General features: G+C 54.0%; 1 protein-coding gene across 2 annotated transcripts in view; it reads left to right on the forward strand.

Annotated features, from left to right (window-relative positions):
* Window positions 1–11,606, forward strand: part of Sufu (SUFU negative regulator of hedgehog signaling) — a 91,392-nt gene extending 79,786 nt beyond the window's left edge. The window contains exons 11-12 of one of the 2 annotated variants that reach the window (XM_021151827.2): window positions 6,410–6,478; window positions 8,668–11,606. In XM_021151827.2, coding sequence (XP_021007486.1) covers window positions 6,410–6,478; window positions 8,668–8,757 — 159 coding nt within the window. In that variant the 3' untranslated portion in view covers window positions 8,758–11,606. The remainder of the gene's footprint in view (window positions 1–6,409; window positions 6,479–8,667) is intronic. The other variant, XM_021151826.2, reaches the window with a different exon arrangement.
* Window positions 11,607–13,223: the final 1,617 nt, after the last annotated feature.

Raw genomic sequence — 13,223 nt, forward strand, 5'->3', positions numbered from 1 at the left:
CTGCATTTCTGGTTTTCAGCTGCTCAGGAATCTGGGCCCCCAGAAAACTCAGCAGATGTCTGGCAGCCCCTCAGTGTTCTGGAAGGAAGCTGCCTGCACCCCACCCATTTCTCAAGTTTCTAATCCCCTGGCTGCTGCTGTTTCCACTCTTGGCTCTACCGACTCACCGCCCCTCCCCCTCCCCACCGGGCCACAGACAGCCTCTCGATGAATTGGGCCCTTCCACACTCCCAGTACTTGGGTCCCCTCCCGTGGGCTGTTGCCTGGGGAACCAGGGAGCGGTGGGAACGAGTTGCTGGCCTCGGCATGTTTCAATCAAGTTGCTGTGCTAGGAGCTGCTTAATCAAAGGCCTGTTATGGGCTCATTAGTGTGGTCCACCACGGGCCACCCCTCAGGAGAGTCCTGGGAAGGCTGGCTTAGGTCCCGCCCTTCAGGCACGCACCCTTGATCACCAAGGGGTTTCTCAGGCTCTTTGCAAGGAGCCCTGGGAAACTCTCCATCTGACCTGCCCTAGTCAGCCCGGTTCTCAGCAGTGAAGCCAACACCCACACCAGCCTTCCTCCTCTCCTGATCAGCGTTTTCTGCTTCTGACCGCTAGCCTGACTTTTCCTTCAGGGTCTTGCCTCTGTGGTCACAGGCAGCTCCCGGGCTTGTGGGAACCAGGCTTGCAATGACTTATGGGCCTCTCGATTGCTTCTGAAGGGACAACTGTCTCCCCAGGAATCTATCAAACTTCTGGAAACCTGGGGTTTCACTCAAAGACACAGATCAAACCCCACTCTGCCAAGAAAGGGCCCGGGTCTGTTTGGAGGGAAACGCCGGCACCCAGAGCGCCGAGCCTGCTGTCATAGGCTACTTTCTGCCACTCCCAGGGTCTGCAGTGCCTCCTGAGCCTCTGCTCAGACCTGAGTGCAGGTGGACGAGCAGGAGGCATAGGACTGAGGACTGCAGGCATAGGGTACAGAGAGAGCCAGCCCTCTGTCCCTTGGCTGCTTGAACCATCCCTATAAGTCACAGCTGGAGTGGGAGGGCCAAGGAGACTGTCTTGCATCAGCCTTCAGCGGTCTTCCGAGAGCTCACTCCCTGCTTGGCCCCTTGTCCTGGCCGCCAGCCCAGGGAAAGGCAAGGCCAAGGCATCTGTCCTCCCAGTGCCAGGGAAGGGGAGGCTAAAGGAGCCAGAGCCCTTTGCAGAGCTGGTGGGATGGCCTCGGATGGGCTTCCATAGACATCTCATCCCGGACTGCCACATGGTCCCCCGATTCCCACTAGCTCAGGGGGACCCAAGGTACTCCTGAGGGCAGATGTAAACTCACACACAGGGATGCTGCGAAGGCAAGAAGCACCGCGGGCCCATACTCTTTCCAGAGTAGAAGCATGGCCTCATTCATCCTGCCTCGTGTAAGCCAGCCAAGTCCAGAGCTTTGTGAGAAGGTCTCCAGACCCCGGAACAGGCAGTGTCCCTTCTTAGCCCTGGCATTCTTCACTGGGGGCTGTGGTGGGCTTCCCCCTTGGCCTGTTGACTCTGAGTTGCCAGTCTTCTGAGCAGAGCCCCGCCCAAAGCTGAGTCAGTTTCCGACATCAGTTCTTAGCCAGAGCAATCTGCAGGAGAGACACTTCAGTCCCGGAGGTCGCTGAAAGGTCATATGACCAAACATGAGATTATTTTTTTTTTAGGCCTTGCAATGCTTTCTCAGCTGTGTGGTGTCTGATAGCTCACCCAGGTGGCGCCCTTAGTCCCAGCCACTCCCTAGCAGCCCAATGGGAGGTCCTGGCTTGGGAGAAGACACCTCACAGCTGTTCCCTGTGGGAAACCTCTGCTGAACTCTATCCCAGTCCAGGAACAGGCTTCCCAGATCCCTCCAGCCTGTTTTCTTCTGTCCCCATGTACACCTTTGGATGCGGTGTAGAAGCCAACCTGGGAGTCCCCTGCCCGGCCCCTGGCCCTCCCTTTCTGGTGCCTACCGTTTCTCCTTCCGGTGGGCCTGCCTATACCTGATCTCCTTTGGAGATCTGGCCTTGGGCCGTCTCAAGACCTCATTGTTCAGTCCAGTGCCTATTACATTGTAGAGCAAACTGTAATTCCCCACTGTGTCGACAGAGCAGGAGTCTAAGCCTGCTCCTGGCCACCAAAGCCAACTTCTCACCACCCACCCAGAGCAGGAAATGAGCGAGCGCCCCCACCACTCACAAGCACATGCCTCTGCCCCTCCCAGGATGGGAGTGTCTGCCTGAGTGTGGGGAAGGGGAGCAGCCCACAGGAGCCCTTGCTGGGCTCCACCTCGCTGCACTCATGGGTGCCAGGGCTGCTCCTTGGCAGGCCATGCCTCTGTAAAGAGCACACTTCCCTCCTGGAGAAGAGGAAAGGGAGGGAAAGAAAGCCAGGCTTGCTGGGAAGCAGAATAGCATGTCAACACAAGGAGCAAACAGGGCCCCAAGACAAAGTGTGGATTGTCATCACACCGACGGAAGGCATGGGCACTGTCAGCCATTTAGAAATCCGTTGACCGCAGACCTTGGAATGAGTGTCAGATTTGCCGCAGTTCAGTCTCCGCCTGCAGCACAGCCGGGCCTGCCCGGGGCAGGCACCAACAAAAGATCACTTTTCAGGTTCCTTTCTGGAACTTGCTGGAACCTGGAGAATTGAGAGGTTGTTGACAATCCTTTCTCACCGCCAATGAGCCAGGCTGTCTGACTGTACCGCACAGGTCCTGTGATGGGAACCCACTAGAGTTAGTTCTGAGCCTTGGCTCCAGACCCTCTCTCCAGCTGACCAGGCCCTCACAATCAGTCACCCAGAGGTAGAGCTGCAGTGGGCAGCTGCTGGTTCACACTCTTCTCAGCCCTCCTCCTCTGGGCTCTAGCTAGCACTTCCTCCCCATATGCGCTCTCAGGGTGCCCTGTGAAAATGCAGGTGTTTTTGCATTGCCTTGGGTTGTTGTCCACTGTTGTCTACAGTGAGAGTGTAGCCCAGCAGCTGTGTTCTCCAGAGCCCTCCAAGGGAACATGTTACTCAGAATGGTCCAGGGGCCCTTCCTCTCTCCTTAGAGGGTCTCCTTCCTCCAAGGGCTCTTTGGGCGTAAGCCTCGGTGCTTTGTCCCCACTTTTCAGACAAGCATAATAGAGTGCAGCGAGTGTTGGGATGGTTTGTCATTGCTGCCGATGTTTCTAGACGAGGGGAACTGTTAAAATGTGTGGACTCAGAATGAATTGTGGTCCCATAGGTCTCTTTAATCCCAGTGCTTCGGAGGCAGAGGCAGGAGGATCTCTGTGAGTTTGAGACCAGCCTGGCTTACAAAAGAAGTTCCAGGACAGCCAGGACTAAAGAGAGAGACTTTTTCTCAAAACAAAGTATGGGCTCTGGTCAGCAAGATGCCTTGAGGCACACAGCAAGCCTGCCTTCCCTTCCACTTCCAGTTAGCCAGCGTGCTTCTCTGTGTGTTTGCTCTCAGCAGCAGCGTGTGTGTGTGTGTGTGTGTGTGTGTGTGTGTGTGTGTGTGTGTGTGTGTGTGTGTGATACTCTGCTTCCAGCCCTGTTGGAATGAGATGATACACTCCTGACTGGGTTGAGGGCACTGTTCTTCCAGGTCATTGGTAAAAGCCACCATCACCTCCCCCATTAGAAAGAGGAGAGCCCCGAGTATACACACCTCTAGAGTGGGCACACCTTCCGCAAACAGGAAAAGAGCATGCTCTGTCACCACCAGGTAGGCACTGTTCTGAAGTCAGGAAGACTGCCTTCCTTCTCCGCACCCAGTCATCTATCAGCACATTGAGAACTAGGCTTGCCTCCCTTGCAAGCCCATAACAGGACCCAAGGAAGAGATACAGGTTAACACTTAGTGCAGGTTCCTGCCTATGAGGCAGAAACTACTGGAATGATCCTCGAGGTTCCTATTCTTGTGGCAGAGGCCGGCTGCTCTAAGTGAACAGTGTGCTTCAGGAGCTGCAAGGCCTAGACCTGCACAGGCTTTTCCCACAGTGACCTCACAACGGCGAGTCTGTTCCCAGTGAGGGCTCCCAGGAGCTGCTCCATCATAGCTGTCTATCTCCAGGATCCTGTTGATAAGATCTGTTAACATTCTCAGCTCCAGCTCTGAAATATACAAAGAACAGGGTCTGTTTGTTCAGTCCAAGTTTCTAAGGTTTAACTCCCAAAGGAAATTAAATCAGGTGCCCGGAGCTACGACAGTCTGTCGTGTTTCTGTGCAGAGAATGTCACCCTTAATATTATGTGGATCTCATGTATAATTTTTCCCTTTAATTCTTTTAAAACAATGTGGTTTCCAGCAGAAACCAGCAAATCTTGAAAAGTGAAAATGAAGGCACAGCTAGGATTTGTCCCCGTCTCGGGGGCTTGTCACCCCTCCCCCAGCAGAGTAGAAAATGAAGTCCACACACAGATGGAACCACCCTTGGCGGCAGGTCTGCTGAAAGCCTCCATAACTCAGCAGCTCCAGACAGAGGAACTGGCTTAGGACTGGATTGTTGGTGGCCTTACCTTTCTTGTTGAAAAACACCCTTGGGAGTCTTCTTGGGTGGCCCCTGTTCTCCCCTACCCCAGTGACAGACAGTTCCAGCCCTATTTACTATTCCAGCAGAGAGCCCCTCCCCCAGAATATCTGAGGGTTAGAAGTGCACCCAGACCAGAGTCACTAACATAACTGGGTTTGAGGTATGCTTGTGTTTGTGCTAACATTTTCAGAGATGGCAACAAGTCCCGGAAATGCCAAAAATATGAATGTGACTTTTTATTCCTCAAGCGGACTGGTGATAACCAGTGAAGAAACTTGGCTTGGGGGAGGGGATCCATGGGAAGGAGGGCTCAGGCTCCAGGAAGGAAGGCCAGGTGTAACTGGATGTGGCCAAGGACCAGAAAGTGCCAGATAGGCTGGCAAGAGCCAGCCAACTCCCTCTGGGGATCTTGAAGGAAGAAAAGAAATGAGTACCTTGGGTGGACACTTTCCTGGACACTCTACTCTCCCTCTTCCCTCCTCCCTCCCTCTCCTTTATTCCTGGTCAGTGCTATTTGGTCCTGGTCCTCTGGGGAGCTGCTAGTCAGGTAGGAACCAGGCTTGTGTGTCCCAGGAGGAGACACTGAGTCAGTGCCCTCCCCCTAGGTGTCTGAGGCATCAAGTTTCAGGACTGGGATATGGTCTGTCTTTGGCCCCACTGGGCAGGTGCCATAACCTCTCTGTGCCTCAGTTTCCCCATCCAGAAAGAGACTGAAAGGGATAAAGTGCAAGCAGTCAGCGTGGTGTCTGCTCTTGGCTTCCTTGCATCCCTCCATCTTGCCCATCTTGCTTTGCCCCTCTTTGCTCTGTTTCCTTCCTTTTTCCTTTGCTGCCTCACTTTACCTCATGGAAACTTCTGCCCTCCCAGTAGAAACAACTCCCAAGTGAAATTTAATGGGTATTTTCTCAAGTTTTTGATTTCGCCAGCTTCTGAAAGGGAAGGTTTCTCTGAAAGGAACCCTTCACTTTCGTTTGCACCCTCTACATACGGCTCAGGTGGACGAGGGCAGCGAGGACCGAGAAGCATGAGAAAGCTTGCTTAGGGCATAAGGATGACGTTACTCCAGCCAAGTGGTGGGGCTAGTGGGCTTGAACACCAAAGCTTGTGGGTAACAGGCTCCAGAATAAAGCAGTGAGGTGGGAAGGTAGGAGACACCCAGAGAAGAGGTATCCCAGAAGTCTAGACGTACATAGCTGCTGACTGGGGCCTGCTGGGACAGCCCTGACAGATAATTCTATGGCTGCAGTGGGAACCTGAGAGACTGCCTCTGTGAGCAGCCAGGCAGGCTCTCATACTCCAAGGCTCAGGATTTTTGGTCTTTCTTGTCTGGCTGTGACCTGCTTCCCTGCCCCTAGTGGTAAAGATAGGATCCAGGGTTTGTCATCCACCATTGGGGTTCGTCTAGATTTCAGACAGGGCTTGTACTCCAAAGTCAGACGGATTGCTTTGGCCCTACATGGTTGGGAGAAGGGGAACACGTGAGCTTGATGAGGCAAAGGAAGACCGTGGCAGGAGCTCTCCCACGGCCTTCGGCTTCCCTGTTCTTCTCTGTTGCCCCGAAACACACAGAGGCCAAACAGCCCAAAGTGGTGGGTTTCCGCCCACCTTCCGGCTCCCTTCTGAGGCCAGCGCTGCCCACCTTCCAGATGCCCTCCCTCCCTTCACTGCCTCTACCCCACCTCTCTGCCCTTCCCTAGCCAGTGTTGGCAGTCAGGGGGGGCCCCGAGAGTGCAGTCTTTTCTGGAAGCCTCAAGTACGTCCCTCTGTCCCTAGAACTAATCCGTGGGCCATACCTCCTCCACAGCTAAAAGAAACACCCCTTGCTTTGCAGTTGGCAAAAAAGACTGTATATTAAAAAAAATAAAATAAAATCCTGTCTTTTGCTTTCTTTACCAGATTCTGTTGACAGAAGAGTTTGTGGAGAAGATGTTGGAGGACTTAGAAGGTCTAACGTCTCCAGAGGAAGTGAGCCTATTTCATTCCTCACTGATCGAGGTCTCCTGGGGGGGTGTGTGTGTATGTTTGTGTGTGAGTGCGCGCGCAAGCGCTCACCCATCTGTGGACTGTTTTCAGAAGCACAGGCATAAATCTGGACAGGAACCCTGAGAAGGTTCAATGACTTTATTTTTCTTGGGCTTCATGGGCCAGCCCTGCCCAGCCTCCACCCTTGTGAGGACACCCAGCACCCTGAATTGCCAGCTCTTGGGAACCTCATTGAAGAAGTAGCCAGGGCCTGTGGGCTAGAGTTCTCCCCAGCCCCTGCTGTTCCCTGGCAGATTCTGAACAGAAAGCCCATGCCTGCTGCCAGAGAACATTCCACTGGGAGCTCTCGTGGGCAGGAGGGGACTCCTGCTCTTGCCTTGGGCCACCCAAGTGCCACGCTCCCTTCCCTCGCCAGCTCTAGCTTGCCTCCCTCAGCCTCTTCCTGGCTAGCTGAGAGCCTGGGGAGCTGGCAGGCCAGGTGGGGTGATTTCTCTCCTTGGCTCCTTCTCTGGAGTGCAGGAATGGAGTCTATAATAATCCCTTTTGTTTTTCTTCCTTGTTCCTGGCCTCCTTGTTTGCAGGGACTTACCTCATCTTGGAAAGTCCCTTCTCCTCCTATAACCATCAGCGCCCAGGCAGCAGGCAGGCGGATCTTCCTGGCCCCCCGGGATCTATGGGGTAGTGGGGTAAATAGCAAGCCTCAGAGGCCTGAGGGACCTTCTGGCCCGCCCTCCCCTGCCTGTGGCAGAGATGGCCCCCTTCCCTTCCATTGCCCTAATGTACTCGAGGCAAAGTACCTCACCTCCCAGTTGTTAGAAACCTCTCAGAGCCGGTCACCCCAATAGAGCCAAGCCTTCCCTCCCCCTGCCCCAGGGATCCAGCTTGATTCATTCATTCATTTGCATAGTCCAAGGTTATCAAATACCCACTCTGTGCCAGCCAGTCACCCCTACAAGTCACTGCCTCAGAGGCCTAGCTCCCGGATTCAGTCAGGCCAAAGCCAGCTGCCCAGAAGTGCTTCCGGAGAGGTCTTGTCACACTGCAGCGGCGGCATTCTGCCAGGCTGCTGCTTTGAGCTTGGGTGTTGAGTGGGCGGGAAGAGGACAGTCCAGGCAGGAGAGACAGGAGCCAAGGGGAGCTTAGGAAAGTAGGTCACAAAAAATGACTTCTTCTGCCTCTTTCCTGTCCAGAGGCCATCCCCACACCCTGCCCCAGTCTCCACTTTGTCCTGGGTCTACAGTCCCCCAAGAGAGAAAAGGCAGCCAGGAAGTGTCCGTTTGTCCACCTCCAGCCCAGCTTCAGGCAGGCTGGAACATGATTCTCTCCTCCTGTGCCTGGCTCTGACTTCCAGCCTAGCCCAGAGACAATGGGGCTTAGAGCTCTGCAGGAACCCAAGTCAGGGAAGGTCTATTGAGCACCCACTGTGTGCTGGGCTCCATACAAGGTTCTAGAACCCAGAAGGAACCAGAAGTCAGCTTCTCCTCCTCGCCAAAGACCCCAGGTGTGGGAAAGAAGCAAAATTACAAGCAGTCATTGATCCTAGTGTGGAAGGCCCTGCCTCTCATCTGGGGTCACTCTGAACAAAGAGCCCTGGGAAGCAGGGTGACAGGGAGCAGCGGGTGGTGACACGCAGACCACCTTCACCCTGAACTTCTCCCAGTGGGGTCATACTCTGAGTCTGATTTGGGGGCTGAACAGCTCCTTTCTTGCGGACTAGTCCATGGCGATGACAGACATTTCCTGTAATATCTACACCCTGCTGGTCCCCTGTCCTCCAGCCCCAGGGCCCCAGGGAAGAGATTTCTTACATGTTTTGGGCTCAAGGCAGAACCAAGGAAAAGAGCAGGAGAGAGTCTCTGCAAAGAGCCTAAGCATGCCTCCTGCAGCCTGCTGAGTTACTGGCCGTGCAAGAGGAAAGGAGTGCTTAGCCCAGACGCACGCACGCACACACACACACACACACACACACACACACACGCGCGCGCGCGTGTGCACACACACACATGCACACGCACGCACACACACAACCTCTGAGGCTAGCCTTTGAGAGGTCTCCAGTCACCTGTCTTGTCCCCAGCAGCCTAGGGACAGGGTGTCCAGCATGCTACCTCTCTCAGGACACTCTCTTAGAAGGCAGCTGACCACTCTGTGTGTTCTTGTTCTCTTCACAGTTTAAACTTCCCAAAGAGTACAGCTGGCCTGAGAAGAAACTCAAAGTGTCCATTCTCCCCGACGTGGTGTTCGACAGTCCGCTGCACTAGCCTGGGCTGGGCCCTGCAGGGGCCAAGAGGAGCCCAACTGCTCCTGGTGACTTCCAGTGTGACAGCTTGTAAAGGAGACACCCATGAATAAAAGGGCAAGTGTGGGGATGACTGCAGAGTGCCACACCCATCCCAGGCCCCACCCACCTCAGGCCCAGGGGCCTCACTCCTAGCAGCCCAGCCTGTGTGACCAGGCCCCTGTACTACACGCCAGTGAGGGGTGAGGATGCACCTGCACACCCTCCACACCCACCCGCTGCTGCCACCGGTCTCACTGTTGTGCTCCTGGAATGAGACAGCCTTGCCAGACAGCCTGGTGGGTAGAACATGCATGAGGACGCACTGCCTGGTCAACCCCAGCCAGCTTTTCCTCAGTCAGGCTGCTCCACCCTGCGGAACGATTGTTCTTTTTCTTGTGGAAACCGGATGGTATTTTTTATTGCTCAGCAAAGATGGTGCAGAAGCCATGTACATAGTGATTTTTAAATAGGACTCATTCCTAAGATGAACTTTATTGTCCCTTTAGACAAGGGTCTGGGGGCTTCCCCCCCCCCCAGATCCCACATACCCTCTTCCTGAAAAGATGCTTGGTGCTGCCTGTCAGCTCTGGACCCTGGAGGAGGCTGGGGACAGCTGACATACTCCATGCAGCCCTGGGTGGAGATTGGCTGTGGCCTGGAAGGTGTGCTATTGCCTTCCAAGCAAAGTAAGCCTCTGCAAGCTCTGGGGACTTCAGGGACTCAAGGACACGTGGCCCTAGCTATGTCTTCCCAACCAGGTCTCCCAAGAGCAAGAAGAGGGTAAAGCCCACTGCCTCCCCATCCTCCTGCTCAGGGCCCCCAGCTCTTTGGTCCCCCTCCCTTGGAGTCCCAGCCCCTGGGCTGTCTAGCTTATGAAAAACTGCAAACCAACCTCTCTCCACAGCTCTTCCTTTGGTTTTGCTGGCACTGCTCCCTGTGGCCCTTCCTCTTTCTCACATCCATTCTGTCCCCGTCTCCCGTCGCTGTCTCTTCCTGTAGCCTGGCCCTCTTGTGGGTGCCATGCTGTCACCTCCAGGACTGCAGAGCTTCCTGTCTTCCAGGGAAGGCACCTCTGTGAGCTGCAGAGGAGAGATCTCCCACTTCTGACCTGGAACTGGCAAGTGCCTTTCCTGCATTCTTGCCTGCCTCTAGATCGATGGTCTTTGTTCATTCTTTAGATTCAAATGTCTCCAAAGGAAAGATCTGTTGTCTGGCAGGAACCTTAAAAGAGCTCTGCTCTGTCTGCCTCCACCGCCTACAACGGGTGCCTCCAGGGGCCTTGAGAACTCTGGCTGGGGTCGCAAAGAAGCAGAAATTGGCCTTTGAAGGAATGGCTCGATCTGGCCTCATCCTAGATCTAAGCTCACCTAGCACTTAGAAGCAGACCCTTCAGGAGCATCCAAGAGGCTGGCTGCAGACCCCAACCAGCCAGATAGAAAACCTGTCTGGAGCCAACACCACACTGCCCTGGGACCTTTCCACAAGGACATCTCCAGCCATACCTTTAAAGCTCTTGTCTTCTGAAAGTTATGGGCCACCGAGATGCTATCAGCCTTGCCTCTGTTCCTTGCCATCACCGGTGTTGTAACAGCTCCCCCTCCCTAATTCTCTCCGGGCTCAGGGCCCCTCTGCATTCTCCCCTATCTCCATTTGTCTGGCCTGGGGGCAGGAATGCATGCTCTGAGCACCACATCACAGAGTTAGTGTTGGTATGTTAGTGCGGGAGACTCCTGGTCAACCTGCCGCCCTCCATCTACAAGGTCTTTGCAAGACTGGTGGTTACCACCACCTGCTTGGGTGGCTCCATTCTTGGGGAGCAGGGAATGGCAGGTAAGCTCTAGATGTTCACAGGCCCAGATGTCTTTCCTGCTTCCACCCTGTCAGGAACCTCAGAAATGTCTAAACTCCTGCTGGGACCAGACCCTGTCATTCCTGTGCAATGGCTCTAGGAGAGTGGCTAATCTCAGCCTGGTCTGACCAGGCCTCCTTTCCCTGGGGCTCTGGCTTCTTCCAGAGAAATCTCAGGGAAAGAGGTTCACCACATCGGATGAAGCAAGACTGCCCTTACTGTGACATGTGATGGGTGCTCTGTAGAGTGACCCTTCCTTCCCCTCCCTGCAGCAGCTCTGTGGGGTTAACCCATCATGGAGAGGGGTTCAGGAGTCTTCCTCACTGGCTCTACAGACTTCCTCAGCCTTTCCCCCACTCTTAGACCTTCCAACTCCACAGGACCAGAGATTCTGAAAGGAAGGGGGGGACTTCGACTTCTGTAACTAAAACCCCCTGGGCCTGTGTGGGCGGCCAAGGGCGGCAGTGCCGGCCGCCATGCTGGTGAAACACGTTCCTCCTCTTCTAAGTGTGACACTCCAGCAGGGCCTGTAGAAGCTCTGGGGAGTCTAAAAGGGCTAGGACACATACACGCCAGACCCTGGAGCCGGGGGCTGGGTTTTGAGATCGAGAGCTGGGAGAGAACCTGAAGATTGGTGCCCCTATGGGGCAGATCAGAAAACTCCCTCAGCGGTATTTTTTTAACCTGGTCTTCCCTCTCTGGCTTCCATGATCTTTGTGCCAGGCGAGGTGTCTGGGTCCCTGTTACAAGTCAGGAGCCCTGTCAGGAGACCCACTTCTTTTGTACAAAGATCTGAATGCTGCAATGAACAGATTTTTGTACATTTTTATATCAGTTTTTAATGTCAGTGGCGACTCAGTTCCTGGGGCTACAGCTGGCTCAGGATTTTTGTAAGAAATTTTGAGTGACTCACTTAGATCTTGTTCCTACTTGTCCCTCTTCCTCTGTGTAATCTAAGTGCATTAAACAGATCTGCAGAAGCGCCTGAGTTGTGTGCTTCTTTCTGCCATGCTAGAGTGTGTGTGTGTGTGTGTTCCTAGGATGTGTATGACACGGAATGATGGCATTTGTGACCTTGCCATACTAAGCAAGTGCTCTACCTCCGAGTTATATCCCTAACCCACCACATTTGCTTCTTCCTGGATACCTAAAGTAGAGGACCAAGATCAGCTCCCTGGAAGCCCAGGAGTGCCAGACACAAACACACACAGGCACACACACGCACAGGTCAGGGGGATTGGAGCTGGAACACAGTCTTGGGTACTGGGTGGGTGGTACCTTCTCTGCTATTTTACTGCTTCATTCCTCTTTAGTTTTTGGTTGCTGATGTTTGTTTGAGAAAGGGTCTCATCATGTAACCCAAGCTGGCCACAGAATCCTTTTCTTCCTGCCTCAGCGTGACAACTGTGCTGTCCAGCATGCCTTTGGCTGTTTACCCCTCCTCTGCCTAATCTGATCTTTGGTTCTAAAGGGACCCCCAAAAAGTGCCCAAAGCCTTTCTCACCTCCAGTTTTGCAGGCCCTGTTCTCCCTACAGCTAGCTATTTTCTACCAGGCATCTGAATTGAGCCTCTTCTTCAAGGACCTGGGGCTACACTCAGGTCTGGAAAACCTCAGAACCAGACAACACAGGCCAGCTCACCCTTCCAGAAACACCCAAGCTAGGTAAAGAGTCAAGGTATCTTTCCCTGGGCTGCCCAATGGCCTTTTGAGGGCCCTCATATTTTAGAGTCCTTTGTTGGGGATGGGGAGGAATGGGGGGCAGCCTAGGTGTGGCAGGACTGGCACCCACACAAGATTCTTGGAACCCTTGAAACCACCTGGGGCCTTCCACATTCTTTCTCTTCCTGCCAGGCCTAGTTTTCTGTCCTAGCAAGTGAAGTGGCAGGGCCTTTCTCCTGATCTTCAGGATCAGCTGGTAGCACTCAGGATTAATAACAGGTCCTGAGGCCTCACAAGGCAGAAGACAGTGGATTTCAGTTCCCATATGGAGGCTCTTAAGCCCTTTACTTTTCTCATTTGCTATGACTCCTCCTAGCTGTCTGGAGGACTTCCCAAGAAAGGAATTAGTGTCCATCTTCCCCCTATGACATCTTTCTGAACTCTGAAGAATGGCTGGCCTCTGAGCAATGGAGTTGGTCCTTCCTGGACCCTTGGTCCCTACAGTACCCAGGACAAGAGGAGAGTCTAAAAGCCAGATTGACAGGTCCAGGGTATCCCAGGCCATCATTTCCCCTAAACTCACCCTTCTTACCTAACTTACTGGGAAAACACGGGAGTCTGTGAAGATCTTGCCCCACCGAGAAAGCGGGGCGTCCTAACCCTGTGTCCCTGGGAGACAGTGCCAGGCCAAGGTTGTTTAGAAAGATAAGAGCTTTCTAGGACCCTGAGAGCTTTCTAGAGACCGGGTCTCAAGAGCAGAAACCCCATTCTAAACAACTTCAGGAGAGAGATCTGCCATGTGGCCTTTAAGGGCTCCTTAAAGACCTTAGCTGGGCGGTGGTGGCACACGCCTTTAATCCCAGCACTCGGGAGGCAGAGGCAGGCGGATTTCTGAGTTCGAGGCCAGCCTGGTCTACAAAGTGAGTTCCAGGACAG

Source organism: Mus caroli, chromosome 19 (assembly GCF_900094665.2).
Source record: "Mus caroli chromosome 19, CAROLI_EIJ_v1.1, whole genome shotgun sequence".
Lineage (NCBI taxonomy): Eukaryota > Metazoa > Chordata > Mammalia > Rodentia > Muridae > Mus > Mus caroli.